Genomic DNA, 14,382 nt, shown 5'->3' with positions numbered 1-14,382 from the left:
TGTGCACACTTTTACAAATGCAACTTGATATGTTACATATAATTATGTTCATGGGTTGATCTTTTACACTTTACCATAAGCTACTTAAAGGCAAGTTTTATATCCTAATCAACTTTGGGAACTCAATGACAGACACATAGTTCGCACACAGTAGATGCTTAATAGATCCATATGGAACTGGAAGAGTCAATTATTACAACTATGTATACCCTCTTTTCCATTTTAACCTGGAAAAATTGCCTGTTAGTTAGTTCTTTTATGCCATTCTGAAGTACCTGGCATAATAGTAAGCTTGCGGTTTGCTAAATAAAATATGAGTAGGCATTTTTTATTGTGATTTCAATACTTTTCTTCACGTATCACCATATTTCTCCTCTAAGCCTGAGAATGGTCTAAAATCTTCTTAAGCTCTGAGATACCAATTCAACAATATACTTCCAGTCTTTGATGGTATTTTATATTCTCTTTTTCTGAATGATAATGATAATACAGAGCTCTTGAAGTATCACTTACAAGTCATATGTAATTGATAATTTTGGCAAAACTAGAAAAAAACTGGTAATGCTTCTGGACCAAAAGTTAAAAATTGTAAGTACTCTGATAAATACTTTGTAAAATCAAATCACCTGTTGATCTGTAGTATGTTCTGTAGCATAGTCATGACTGTAGATCCTATTTGAACATTGTCAGTTTGCAGTAAGTGCAAGAAATGATCACTTTGTAGTACTAAAAGAAGAGAAAAATAAATTTAAGGATTCTATGATACAGTTGGGATTCATTTGTCCTTTCAAAACCAAATCCAAGTATTACCATTTCTACTAACACTCCTGCTTTTGTATACTTTACAATAAAGATTTTAAGACGAGTGGTTTTTAAGTTACCATAAAAAAGTCATTCCATTTTACGAAAAATGTAAATAGAAAACATCCACAAATACTAAGCTAAGACTCTGTTATCTCTCATTAAATTAGAAACAAAATAAAACATATCCTAAATTTGAATTTCTTTCTAGCTATAAATTTCAGTGAATAAAATGAAATTTCTCTTAAAGAAGAGACGATATGAAGGAATGAAAATGATATATATGACTGCAAACAGTGGCTTACATCCTTAAAACATTGGATTATTTTACATACTGTACCATGTCTTCTAATATTTTATCTTAAATCATAATGAAATTATTACTTGCAAAAAAAATTTGTTTTTTATTTGTTTATAATTTTTAGGCCCTGAGCAGCCAATTATAAAGATCTGACATTAGATGTTTATGCAAGTTACTTAACCTCTCAGAACACTTATATCTTCATCTATAAAGCTAGAATAGCTCTCTCAGACTACTGCAGAATGTCCTAGAACAGGGTAGGTTTCCACTAAATGTCAGTTTCTTGTTCCTTCTCCATTAACTGATCAGAATTTTAATTAAAGTGGGATCAAGTGTGCAGGCAAGGCACACCTGTGAGTACTATTGTAGCTTCCATGAAACAACTTTACTCTTTTCCTCTCCTGAGAGAACATATTTGATTTCTTTCACATATTAATTACTGTTCTTCTATTTATAGAGTCCAATACTTCAATATTTTACTAAACATCACTTTTTAAACATTTAACAACTGCAAGAAAAGTTAATTCCACTACTATTAAATATTTCTATGGCTTCTTATTTCTTTACTCCAATAATAAAAAAATTCTTTTGGATAAGTGTATGATTTCATTTTTGTCTACTTATAGATGTTTTATTAACTCCTTTTAACTGAATTCACTGAACTCATGTAGTATGTAGTATATGATCTTTTTCTATATTGGAAAAAGTTATACTAAAATAATTTATTAAACAGTCATTCCATTTTATTTTTACAATGTTTGTATTGTTATACAATTTATTTTTGGAGTCCCTACTGTTTTTTTTTAAGTGTAGTTGTTTCATTGAGTGTCAAATAACTATACAGTCCCAGAAATAAAAACTGATACTTTTGCCCATTTAAATTTTTTATAATGAAAACTTTAAACCTACCAGAGAGAATAATATCATGACTCTGCGTGTACCAGTCATTCAACCTTAACAATGATCAACTTATGGCCAATCTTATTTCACCTGGCCCATCTACTTTTAGCCTCCCATTTTCTTTTGAAGCAAATCTAAGATATCAAATTATTTTATCCACAAGTATTTCAATACATACTCCCAAAAGATTTCAATTATTAATAAATAAAACATAACTATTATCTAAACTATATAATCATAATTCCTTAATTTCATCAAATATTCCACCAATGCTCCAACTTCCAATTGTTTTGTGTTTGTGTTTAAGTCTGTTTATTTTTATTTATTATTATTTTTAAAGATTTTATTTATCTACTCATGACAGAAAGAGAGAGAGAGAGAGAGGCAGAGACACAGGTAGAGGGAGAAGCAGGCTTCATGTAGGGAGCCCGAAGCGGGACTTGATCCTGGATCTCCAGGATCACACCCGGGGGCCAAAGGTGGCACTAAACGGCTGGGCCCCTGGGGCTGCCCTTTAAGTTTGTTTAAATCAAGCTCCAAATAAGATCCACACATTGCGTATATTATACGTTGTAATTAGTTATCTTTCAAATTTCTTTTATTTATTTATTATTTTTAAAATTTTTTTAAAGATTTCATTTATATATTCATGAGAGACAGAGAGAGAGAGAGGTAGAGACATAGGCAGAGAGAGGCAGGCTCCATGCAGGGAGCCCGATGTGGAACTCCATCCTGGGACTACAGACCATGCCCTGGGCTGAAGGCAGGCACTAAACCACTGAGCCATCCAGGGATCCCCCTCAAATTTTTTAATCCATGGACTCCTCCTCTACTTTTTTTTTTCCTTACAATTTATTTGTTGACAAAATTGTCAATTGTCCTATGAGCCTCCCACTATCTAGTTTTGCTAATTGCATTCCTGGGTGGTAATATAATGTTTCTTTGACCTTCTATAAATTGATCATTGGAGCTGGGGGCCAAAATGATTCAGGTTTGAATTTTTGACATCTACATTTCATATGTGAGGTTATGATGAGCCATTAAGTAGTACTTCTGAAATTTTGACAGTGATGGATGATTAATTCCTTTTTTTTTTTTAATTTTTATTTATTTATGATAGTCACAGAGAGAGAGAGAGAGAGAGGCAGAGACATAGGCAGAGGGAGAAGCAGGCTCCATGCACCGGGAGCCCGACGTGGGATTCGATCCCGGGTCTCCAGGATCGCGCCCTGGGCCAAAGGCAGGCGCTAAACCGCTGCGCCACCCAGGGATCCCGGATGATTAATTCCTAAATTTGTTCTTTCATTAATAGTTGGACAATGGTGATATTCTATCCTACCTTTTTCACCTACAAGTTGGAATTCTTCTATAAAAAGGAATTTCTCCTCATCAATACATAAGAAAAGGCAAGATAAATACTGGATTCTTCATTTACCAGTTTTCAAAATGAACTGGCTCCCTATAATGGTAATTTTTAATAGTCTCACTATATCTGATGTGTTTCAATCCTCAGTAGTTATTATCCTTATTAGAAACCTCTTTACTCGGCTCCCGAGTGCTTTTCACAGAATGCCAAATAAACTTTGACTGCATTCTTTCTATCTACTATTCAAAATATTTCAGGTTTACCTTGCATATTTTGTATCCCAGACATAGCCATTTCTTCAAAAAGCTAATTCTTTTTAGAGAAAGGTTTATTGGAGACCCCAATTTTGTATCCATTTACTTTTGTATATGAATTTCACAAGCATTTAGTTTTAAAACATTGATATTTTTAAAAAAGATTTATCTATTTGAGAGAGAGAGCATGCATGCACAGAAGCAGAGGGAGCAGCATGCAGAGTGAGAGGGAGAAGCAAACAGCCAGATGTGGGCTTGATCCCAGGATCCTGGGATCATGATCTGAGCCAAAGGCAGATGCTTAACCAATTGAGCCACCCAGGAGTCCCATTATTGATATTTTAAATCTACAGATTGACCTGAGGAATACTGTCACTTTTATTATAGTTATTATTTTTTTAAAAAGTATTCAGGTACCCTCGCTCCTGTTGTCTCTTTTTTTACTAGGTCTTTTGCATTCCACTATAGTATAACTAAATATATTTTTGGTAAAAGTTGTTTAAATTGGGAACTTGGTAATAATATTTGTTTAATATTGGGAAACTAATAGGTAATGCTTTAAAAGAAAAGGAAGTGTCTAAGTATTAAAAGAGAGAGAGAAAAGAGAGAGGGATTATTCTTTGGGGAATCACAGGACCTGGTTTCTGCATCTACTTAGCTTCAAATGGATATAATTACCAATTAGTTATACTAATTGAAAGTCGTTGCCTTTGGAAAATGGGAAATGAAGTGAGGTACAGGGGTCAGGGATTGTGCTTTTAATAATCCTTACAGAAATATTTGATTCTTTATGTGCATTCATAATTCTGAGAAAAATATTAAGTTAAAATTAAAAATTCAATTACTTTCTAAAAAAAGTCAATGTTCTTATATAATTATATTTATCTTAGATTGACTCTTTCAAGAAGACACAAATGTTGCCACAATTATCAATATAGATTACTTTCCCAGTCTTAAGACTGTGAAAAACATAATGTAAAACATTATGTAAAACTAACACATATTTATATTTCTCAATATAATGTAGAAATACCCTATAAAAGAACTTTTAAATTCAGTAAAAATGTCAATACATAAAAGCTTACTCTTACATGAACAGTTAGGCTGTGAATTAAATCATATCTACTCTGTATATAATAAGGATTTTTCTCACAGTAAATCTAAAACACAGGCATAATCTTTGGAACTTAGAAAACTTTTTCCCCTAAATTGTTAAAATTATCATTAATCCTTAACTTGGATTTGCTAAATAGATAAAACTAAGAAGAAAATTATATTTAAGCAATGTTCTCCTTAATAGTCCCATTGTCAACATTGGCTATTTAAAGCTGGAATGTCCAAATGGGCTTTTATTTTTGTGTGTGGAGTTATTTCAGGGTAGTTTCATTTAACTGTGGTTATCTGTATAGTTAATGATGTATTTATTTTTATTTATTTATTTTTTTTTTAAATTTTTATTTATTTATGATAGTCACAGAGAGAGAGAGAGAGAGAGGGGCAGAGACACAGGCAGAGGGAGAAGCAGGCTCCATGCACCGGGAGCCCGATGTGGGATTCGATCCCGGGTCTCCAGGATCGCGCCCTAGGCCGAAGGCAGGCGCCAAACCGCTGCGCCACCTAGGGATCCCGATGTATTTATTTTTAAAGACAAAAATCAACTTAGCAAGTACTTTACAATTATTATCAGTTATCTTTTTTAAAAAATATTTTATTTATTTATTTGTGTGAGAGAGAGAGCACGCATGAGCACAAGCAGGGAGAGAAGTAGAGGGCCTGAGAGAAGCAGGCAACTTGCTGAGTGGGGAGCCCAACACAGGTTTTGATCCCAGGACCCCAGGATCATGACCTGAGCCAAAGGCAGACGCTTAACCAACTGAGCCACCCAGGTGCCCCTATTATCAGTTACCATAAAAATCTTTTCTCTTACCATTTTGGATGAGTTGAACATGGCCTCCTAAGAGCCAGAAGAGAGAATCGGTCACAATTTGGAACGAGTGTAGTAATTCATCTTTTTCTTCACCCTTAATATACACATAAACCCAATTTACTTTTCTGTAATTGCTTTATTTAAAAAAAAAAAAAAAAAAAAAAGAAGGGAAACTTCTCTCTGGAGAGTCTGAGGACCTGGTTCCTCATCTTACTTAGTTATTCATGATCTTATAGCCTTTAGTTTCTCAATTTATAAAACTTGTGTTACAGTCTAGTAATACCTACTCTACTTACTAAAGAAATGGTTGTTACCCAGAGGTGAAATGAGACAACATGGTTTAAGAACTACAAGTTGATATACTAGGATTTCTCAACATTGGCTATGCATCAAAATCACTGTGGAGCTTTTTTTTTTTTTTTTCCTTTTTTAACAATATACCCAGGTACAGGCTTTAACCCAAACATACTGAATTTGAATCTCTATAGTCAAAGCCGGACATCTGTATTTTTACAAAGTTGGGTAGGTGATTTGGTTATGCAGTCAGGTTGAAAATCACTGCTCAATGCAAATGTGTCAGCATGGAAAGCATTATTATTAGTGCATTTCAGTTGTAGCTTCTAACCTATGACTCCATGAGAGCAGAGACCATATTACTTAGCTCTCCACTAAACATTCAATGTCTGAAACAGTTCTGACATCATAAATGTTCAATCTGTATTTACTCAACAAATAAGTGACAATTATTTTCTACTTCTTCCTTTCTGGAAAGTAGGGTGAGAAATTATTCTAGATTAGAATATGTGTCACAGTGGCAAATAAGAAGCAGATTTCATTAATAATTCTGTCATTTGCTGGCCATGTAACTTCAGTGGAAAGTTGTAAAAAGGCCACTAATTTTATCCATGTCTTACATGTTTGTACTAGCACAAAACTAATGATGACAGCATTATGATTGCATTGATTATTCTTTGTAATAATACAAGTATTTTCTTCCTGTTATTTTAGCACAGGGTTAGATAGGTGCTTACACAGACATATGCTAACTTAAATACAACAATCAAAAAATTCAAAAAACAAAAAAGAAAGAAATGTCACATTACTAAATGTCCTTTAGTCCCAGAAAGTGCCTTTGCCAGCTTCACCAAAAGACACAGCAGAAAGAGCATGGTAATTGTCACTGTTGTCAATCTCAGAAGATAATGTTGGGCTCCTAGACTTCCTATTTTCCTTAAAAAAATCCATTAGATAATGCCACCCATAAATTCATGGTTTTTAAGACTGATTAAGAAAACTTATCCTTAAATCATTTCAAAATTTTTGGATAGATTATTTTTCTTATGGCATATAAGAATGTAAATATACACATGTGTACCTATATATGCATATATATGTATGTGTGTGTATTATTTTAACCTGTCTGCATCACCATGTGACCTACTATCCATATGCTAGCTAATTAAATTTTTTTTTTTGATTGGGAAACACCTAGGTAGATATAACTAATAAGTTCTCTTGTAATCTCCAACCCTATTTTAATTTTATCCTGTGGTAAGGTGGCCCTCAGCCCTCTTCTGTAGGTGGTTTACCCCCTTTGATGTATTACTAAAAAAGTTTTTTTTTTTTTTTTTAAGATTTTATTTGTTTACTCATGAGAGACACAGAGAGAGAGAGAGAGGCAGAGACACAGGCAGAGGGAGAAGCAGGCTGAATGCAGGGAGCCTGATGTGGGACTCGATTTTGGCACTCCAGGATCATACCCTGAGCCGAAGGCAGACGCTCAACCACTGAGCCACCCAGGCGTCCCCTAAAGAAGTTTTTAGTCTCTATACAAATAACATAATAAAGAATAGGAAGATATTATGAAAAGTATCAATGACTATATAAGTGAAAAGAATGTAATTACTATTGCTCCTTATGTTCAATACAAGTACTCTGAAGAAAATATAAAGCTGTCTTAATAGTCTGAGCTATTCATGAGATAGAAATCATTTTACAAAGGAGGAAACTGAGGTATGGTGAAATCAAGTAATCTGCCTAAGATTAGTTTGTGGCATAGCCAGGAAGAGAAATGAAGTCTCACACAAATTCCCATACTTTGTGGCACTTTAATTAACTTGAATTAATTAAATCTAGCAAATATGCAAAATTTATTTAATGCTAACATCCCTCAAAACGCCAATGGAGATGCTGGAAGAATTTGTGACCTATTACATAGAAAGCCTATACTCTAAGTTTAATTCTCTGCCAATAATACTTCATATACTCAAATCACTATCTTATCCATGTTATATGTCTCATTCAATTTCACTCATAATTTTTTAACTGGTTGGGTTTTTTTAATTAAAAATACATGTCTTAGGTTTTCTATAAGGAATATCTAAATATCCTGTCTATTAGCCTAGGCATTAAGTACAAGACTGTGTCTATTCATTATATACTTAAAATACTCTAAATGGAATTTAATATCCTATGATGACTTAGTTATTTCTCTTCATAATTCACAAAGTTGTGAATTGGCTCAATCTTTAATATAGCGGTAGGCCCAAATGTATTCATAGCCAAGAACTACTACAAGATAAGAGTTTCAGCCTTGTAAACTTATGATTCCAATAGATACTATAACCGGATTGACCTGACATTCACAGAACAACAAATGCAGAGTTCACATTCAAGTATACAGGCAGTCCTTGCTTTTTGCATGGTACCCTGTTAAATGAAACTTGTGCATATCAAAATCTTTACATGGTTCTGATATGCATGAGATTCAATTAAGATGGCACAGTGCAAAGCAAGGACTTACAATGAAACATTCACCAAGATAAAAGGGCCATAAAACAAGTCTGGATTGAAATGATAAAGTATGTTATCTGACCACAAGAAAATTAAGGTAGAAACTGGTAACAATAAAATATCAAGAAAATTCACTCTTATGTGGAATTTAAGAAACAAAATAAACCAGCATAGAGGAAAAAAGAAAGGTAAACCAAAAAACAGACTCTTAACTACAGAGCACAAAATGATGGTTACCAGAGGGGAGGTTGTTAGGGGGATGGGTTAAATTTGTAATGGAGACTAAGGAATGCACTTGTGATGAGCAACAGGTACTGTATGGAACTGTGGAATTACTAAATTGTACACCTGAGAGTAATATTACACTGCATGTTAACTAGCTGGAATTCAAATAAAAACAAAATATTTCTCAAATATTTGGAAATTAAGCAACATACTTGTAAGTAACCCATGGGTTAAAAAAAAAAAATACATATAGCATTTAGCATAACTGATCCAAGAAATACTTGTTGGATTGAACAAGCCCTATGCTTAGGTTGAAATATTTCAACTATAGAAAGTCTGAAGAAATAAATAACCTTTATTGTTCTTTGCCACTGAAGCTATTAGAAAAGTGCTAGGCCACAGAACAATACTTTCCTCTACTGCTAATTTAAGTAGAAGATGTTTTTGGAAGATGCTATGGAAATAAATGTCTATGGGTGCTGTGCTGTTCAACATTACGCAGAAGGCAGATCCTTCAAAAAGTCATACAGAATGCATTAGCCAGCAGTTTAAAATTTCACATATAGAGATTACTTTTTGTTGTAATTTTTAAATGTTTGAATCTACTACGCTAATTGTACTTTCAGGCAAATACTGCACATGTGAACATCTTCTCAAGAATTTTGGCTATTAAAACACTAAATAGAAAGAGTAGGAAGATGGCAGAAGAGTAGGAAGATGGCGGAAGAGTAGGGTCCCCAAGTCACCTGTCCCCACCAAATTACCTAGATAACTTTCAAATCATCCTGAAAACCTATGGCTTGAGATTTAAAGAGAGAAGAGCTGGAATGCTACAGTGTGAAGAGTTAGCGCTTCTATCAAGGTAGGAAGACGGGGCTGGGGGGGGGGGGGGACAAAAGGCATCCAAGGGGGAGGGGCCCCGTGAGGAGCTGGGCTAAGGCCCATCGGCAAGTGCCCCAAGGACAGGAAAGCCCTGACCCCAAAGAAGCAGGAGCTTCACCAATCTTCCCAGACTCGCAGGGAGTTGGAGCAGGATCTCAAGAGGGGCAGGGATGCCCTCAGGCTCCGGGGAGAGCGCGCCACACCTCGCGTCGGAGCTCCCTAAAGGGCTGCAGCGTGCATCCAGCTGGACCCTGGGAGCAGCTCGGAGGCGGCTTGGGCAGAGGCTCCGCTCAGAGGGGGCTGCGGCGGGAGACAGCACAATTCCAACAGCGTAGGCCGGTAGCCCAGGGCGCCGGGGATACAGCCCAAGATCCGCACCCCCCACCCCCGGAGCATCCAAGCCCCTGTGGACTGAGAGCTCCGGTAGCTACTGCGGGAGCTGACTCCAGGGCTGGAGAGCTGGCCACCACAGTTGTTGTTCCTCCTGGGGCCTCACAGGATAAACAACCCCCACAGAGCTTCATAGTGGCCTCACAGGATAAACAGGTTAAACAACTTTCACTGAGCCCTGCACCAGGCAGGTGGCTCAGCAGCTCCCCCAAGTGCTCACACCTGAGAATCAGCACAGCAGGCCCCTCCCACAGAAGACCAGCTACACGGACAGGGGAAAAATAAACTATTGACCAAGCAGCACTGGAAAGTTCCAGGAGAAGTCAAGGGATTTACAGTATATAGAATCAGAGGATACTCCCCCTTGTTTTTTGTTTTCTGTTTGCTTCCCCCCCTTTTTTCCTTTTCTTCTCTTTTTTCCTTCTTTTTTTTTCTTTTTCTTTTTCTTTTCTTTCTCTTCTCTCTGTTTCTCCTTTTCCCAATACAACTTGTTTTTGGCCACTCTGCACTGAGCAAAATGACTAGAAGGAAAAACTCACCTCAAAAGAAAGAATCAGAAACAGTCCTGTCTCCCACAGAGTTACAAAATTTGGATTACAATTCAATGTCAGAAAGCCAATTCAGAAGCACAATTATAAAGCTACTGGTGGCTCTAAAAAAAGCATAAAGGACTCAAGAGACTTCATGACTGCAGAATTTAGATCTAATCAGGCAGAAATTAAAAATCAATTAAATGAGATGCAATCCAAACTAGACTTCTTAACGACAAGGATTAATGAGGTAGAAGAACAAGTGAGTGACACAGACAAGTTGATGACAAACAGGGAAACTGAGGAAAAAGAGGAAAACAAAAGATCATGAGGATAGATTAAGGGAAATAAATGACAGCCCCAGGAAGAAAAATCTATGTTTAATTGGGGTTCCTGAGGGCGCCAAAAGGGACAGAGGTCCAGAATATGTATTTGAAAAATCATAGCTGAAAACTTTCCTAATCTGGGAAGGAAAACAGGCATTCAGATCCAGGAAATAGAGAGATCCCCCCTAAAATCAATAAAAACCGCTCAACACCTCAACATTTAATAGTGAGGCTTGCAAATTCCAAAGATAAAGAGAAGATCCTTAAAGCAGTAAGAGACAAGAAATCTCTAACTTTTATGGGGAGAAATATTAGATTAACAGCAGACCTCTCCACAGAGACCTGGCGGCCAGAAAGGGCTGGCAGGATATATTCAGGGTCCTAAATGAGAAGAACATGCAGCCAAGAATACTTTATCTAGCAAGACTCTCATTCAGAATAGGAGGAGAGATAAAGAGCTTCCAAGATAGGCAGAAACTGAAAGAATATGTGACCACCAAACCAGTTCTCCAAGAAATATTAAGAGGGACTCTGTAATAGGAAGAGGAAGCCCAAGGGAACAATCCACAAAAACAGGGACTGAATAGGTATCATGACACTAAATTCATATCTTTCAATAGTAACTCTGAACATGAACGGGTTTAATGACCATCAAAAGGCGCAGGGTTTCAGACTGGATAAAAAAGCAGGACCCATCTATTTACTGTCTACAAGAGACTCATTTTAGACCTAAGGACACCTACAGCTTGAAAATAAAAGGTTGGAGAACCATTACCATTCAAATGGTCCTCAAAAGAAAGCAGGGGTAGCCATCCTTATATCAGATAAACTAAAGTTTATCCCGAAGACTGTAGTGAGAGATGAAGAGGGACACTATATTATACTTAAAGGATCTATCCAACAAGAGGACTTAACAATCCTCAATATATATGCCGCGAATGCAGGAGCTGCCAAGTATTTCAATCAATTAATAACCAAAGTTAAGACATACTTAGATAATAATACATATACTTGGGGACTTCAGTGTAGCGCTTTCTACAATCGACAGGTCTTCTAAGCACAACATCTCCAAAGAAACAAGAGCTTTATTTATTTTTTTTTAATTTTTTTAAAATTTATTTATGATAGTCACACACAGAGAAAGAGAGGCAGAGACACAGGTAGAGGGAGAAGCAGGCTCCATGCACCGGGAGCCCAACGTGGGACTCAATCCCGGGTCTCCAGGATCGTGCCCTGGGCCAAAGGCAGGTGCCAAACCGCTGCGCCACCCAGGGATCCCTAAACAAGAGCTTTAAATGATACACTGGACCAGATGGATTTCACAGATATTTACAAAACTTTACATCCAAACGCAACTGAATACACATTCTTCTCAAGTGCACATGGAAGTTTCTCCAGAATAGACCACATACTGGGTCACAAATCAGGGCTTAACCCAAACCAAAAGACTGGGATTGTCCCCTACGTATTTTCAGACCATAATGCTTTGAAATTAGAACTAAATCACAAGAAGAAGTTTAGAAGGATTTCAAACATGTGGAGGTTAAGGACCATCCTGCTAAAAGATCAAAGGGTCAACCAGGAAATTAGAGAAGAATTAAAAAGATTCATGGAAACTAATGAGAATGAAGATACAACCATTCAAAATCTTTGGGGTACAGCAAAAGCAGTCCTGAGGGGGAAATACATCGCAATACAAGCATCCATCCAAAAACTGGAAAGAACTCAAATACAAAAGCTAACCTTACACCTAAAGGAGCTAGAGAAAAAACAGCAAATAGATCCTACACCCAGCAGAAGAAGAGAGTTAATAAAGATTCGAGCAGAACTCAACAAAATAGAGACCAGAAGAACTGTGGAACAGATCAACAAAACCAGGAGTTGGTTCTTGGAAAGAATTAATAACATAGATAAACCATTACCCAGCCTTATTAAAAACAAAAGAGAAAAGACTCCAATTAATAAAATCATGAATGAGAAAGGAGAGATCACTACCAACACCAAGGAAATGCAAAAGATTTAAAAAACATATTATGAGCAGCTATACGCCAATAAACTAGGCAATCTTGAAGAAATGGATGCATTTCTGGAAAACCACAAACTACCAAAACTGGAACAGGAATAAATAGAAAACTTGAACAAGCCGATAACCAGGGAGGAAATTGAAGCAGTCATCAAAAACCTCCCAAAACACAAAAGTCCAGGGCCAGATGGCTTCCCAAGGAATTCTATCAAACGTTTAAAGAAGAAACCATACCTATTCTACTAAAGCTATTCCAAAAGATAGAAAGGGATGGAACACTTCCAAACTCGTTCTATGAGGCTAGCATCACCTTAATTCCAAAACCAGACAAAGACCCCACCAAAAAGAATTATAGACCAATATCCCTGATGAACACAGATGCAAAAATTCTCAACAGGATACTAGCCAGTACAATCCAACAATACATTAAGATTATTCACCATGACCAAATGGGATTTATTCCCAGGATATTCAGCTGGTTGAACCAGCTGGTTCAACACTCGTAAAGCAATCAACCTGATAGATCATATCAGCAAGAGAAAAAACAAGAACCATATGATCCTCTCAATAGATGCAGAGAAAGCATTTGACAAAATAGAGCATCCATTCCTGATCAAAACTCTTCAGAGTATAGGGATAGAGGGAACATTCCTCAACATCTTAAAAGCCATCTACAAAAGCTCACGGCAAATATCGTTCTCAATGGGGAAACACTGGGAGCCTTTCCCCTAAGATCAGGAACAAGACAGGGATGTCCACTCTCACCACTGCTATTCAACATAGTACTGGAAGTCCTAGCCTCAGCAATCAGACAACAAAAAGAAATAAAAGGCATTCAAATTGGCGAAGAAGTCGTCAAACTCTCCCTCTTCGCTGATGACATGATACTCTACATAGAAAACCCAAAAGCCTCCACCCCAAGATTGCTAGAACTCATACAGCAATTTGGCAGTGTGGCAGGATACAAAATCAATGCCCGGAAGTCAGTGGCATTTCTATACACTAACAATGAGACTGAAGAAAGAGAAATTAAGGAGTCAATCCCATTTACAATTGCACCCAAAAGCATAAGATACCTAGGAATAATCCTAACCAAAGAAGTAAAGGATCTATACCCTAAAAACTATAGAACGTTTCTGAAAGAAATTGAGGAAGACACAAAGAGATGGAAAAATATTCCATGCTCATGGATTGGAAGAATTAATATTGTGAAAATGTCAATGTTACTCAGGGCAATTTACATGTTTAATGCAATCCCTATCAAAATACCATGGACTTTCTTCAGAGAGTGGATTTGTGTGGAACCAGAAAAGACCTGGAATAGCCAGGGGAATATTAAAAAAAAAAATCATAGCTGGGGGCATCACAATGCCAGATTTCAGGTTGTACTACAAAGCTGTGATCATCACAAAGCTGTGTACTGGCACAAAAACAGACACATAGATCAATGGAACAGAATAGAGAATACAGAAGGGCACCCTCAACTTTATGGTCAACTAATATTTTACAAAGGAGGAAAGACTATCCACTGGAAAAAAGTCTTTTCAATAAATGGTGCTGGGAAAATTGGACATCCTCATGCTGAAGAATGAAACTGGACCAGTCTCTTACACCATACACAAAGATAAACTCAAAATGGATGAAAGATCTTAATGTGAGACAAG

The 14,382-nt window shown here is 36.6% G+C and overlaps 1 protein-coding gene and 1 long non-coding RNA gene across 3 annotated transcripts in view; one reads left to right on the top strand and one right to left on the bottom strand.

The window, feature by feature from the left end:
* The window catches only part of LOC140624684 (uncharacterized), a 33,591-nt gene extending 29,611 nt beyond the window's left edge, over positions 1-3,980 (top strand). Inside the window, exon 3 of the long non-coding RNA XR_012024137.1 lies at positions 3,315-3,980. This is a non-coding gene — a long non-coding RNA (uncharacterized lncRNA). The remainder of the gene's footprint in view (positions 1-3,314) is intronic.
* The window catches only part of IQCB1 (IQ motif containing B1), a 66,357-nt gene that overhangs the window by 44,180 nt on the left and 7,795 nt on the right, over positions 1-14,382 (bottom strand). For both annotated transcript variants that reach the window (XM_072811590.1, XM_072811591.1), the window contains exons 6-7: positions 5,550-5,643; positions 627-726 (exon numbers count right to left, since the gene is read on the bottom strand). In XM_072811590.1, coding sequence (XP_072667691.1) covers positions 627-726; positions 5,550-5,643 — 194 coding nt within the window. The remainder of the gene's footprint in view (positions 1-626; positions 727-5,549; positions 5,644-14,382) is intronic.

The sequence above is a fragment of the Canis lupus genome, chromosome 35 (assembly GCF_048164855.1).
Source record: "Canis lupus baileyi chromosome 35, mCanLup2.hap1, whole genome shotgun sequence".
NCBI classification, from domain to species: Eukaryota; Metazoa; Chordata; class Mammalia; order Carnivora; family Canidae; genus Canis; species Canis lupus.
This window is presented reverse-complemented; position numbering and strand designations above follow the sequence as displayed.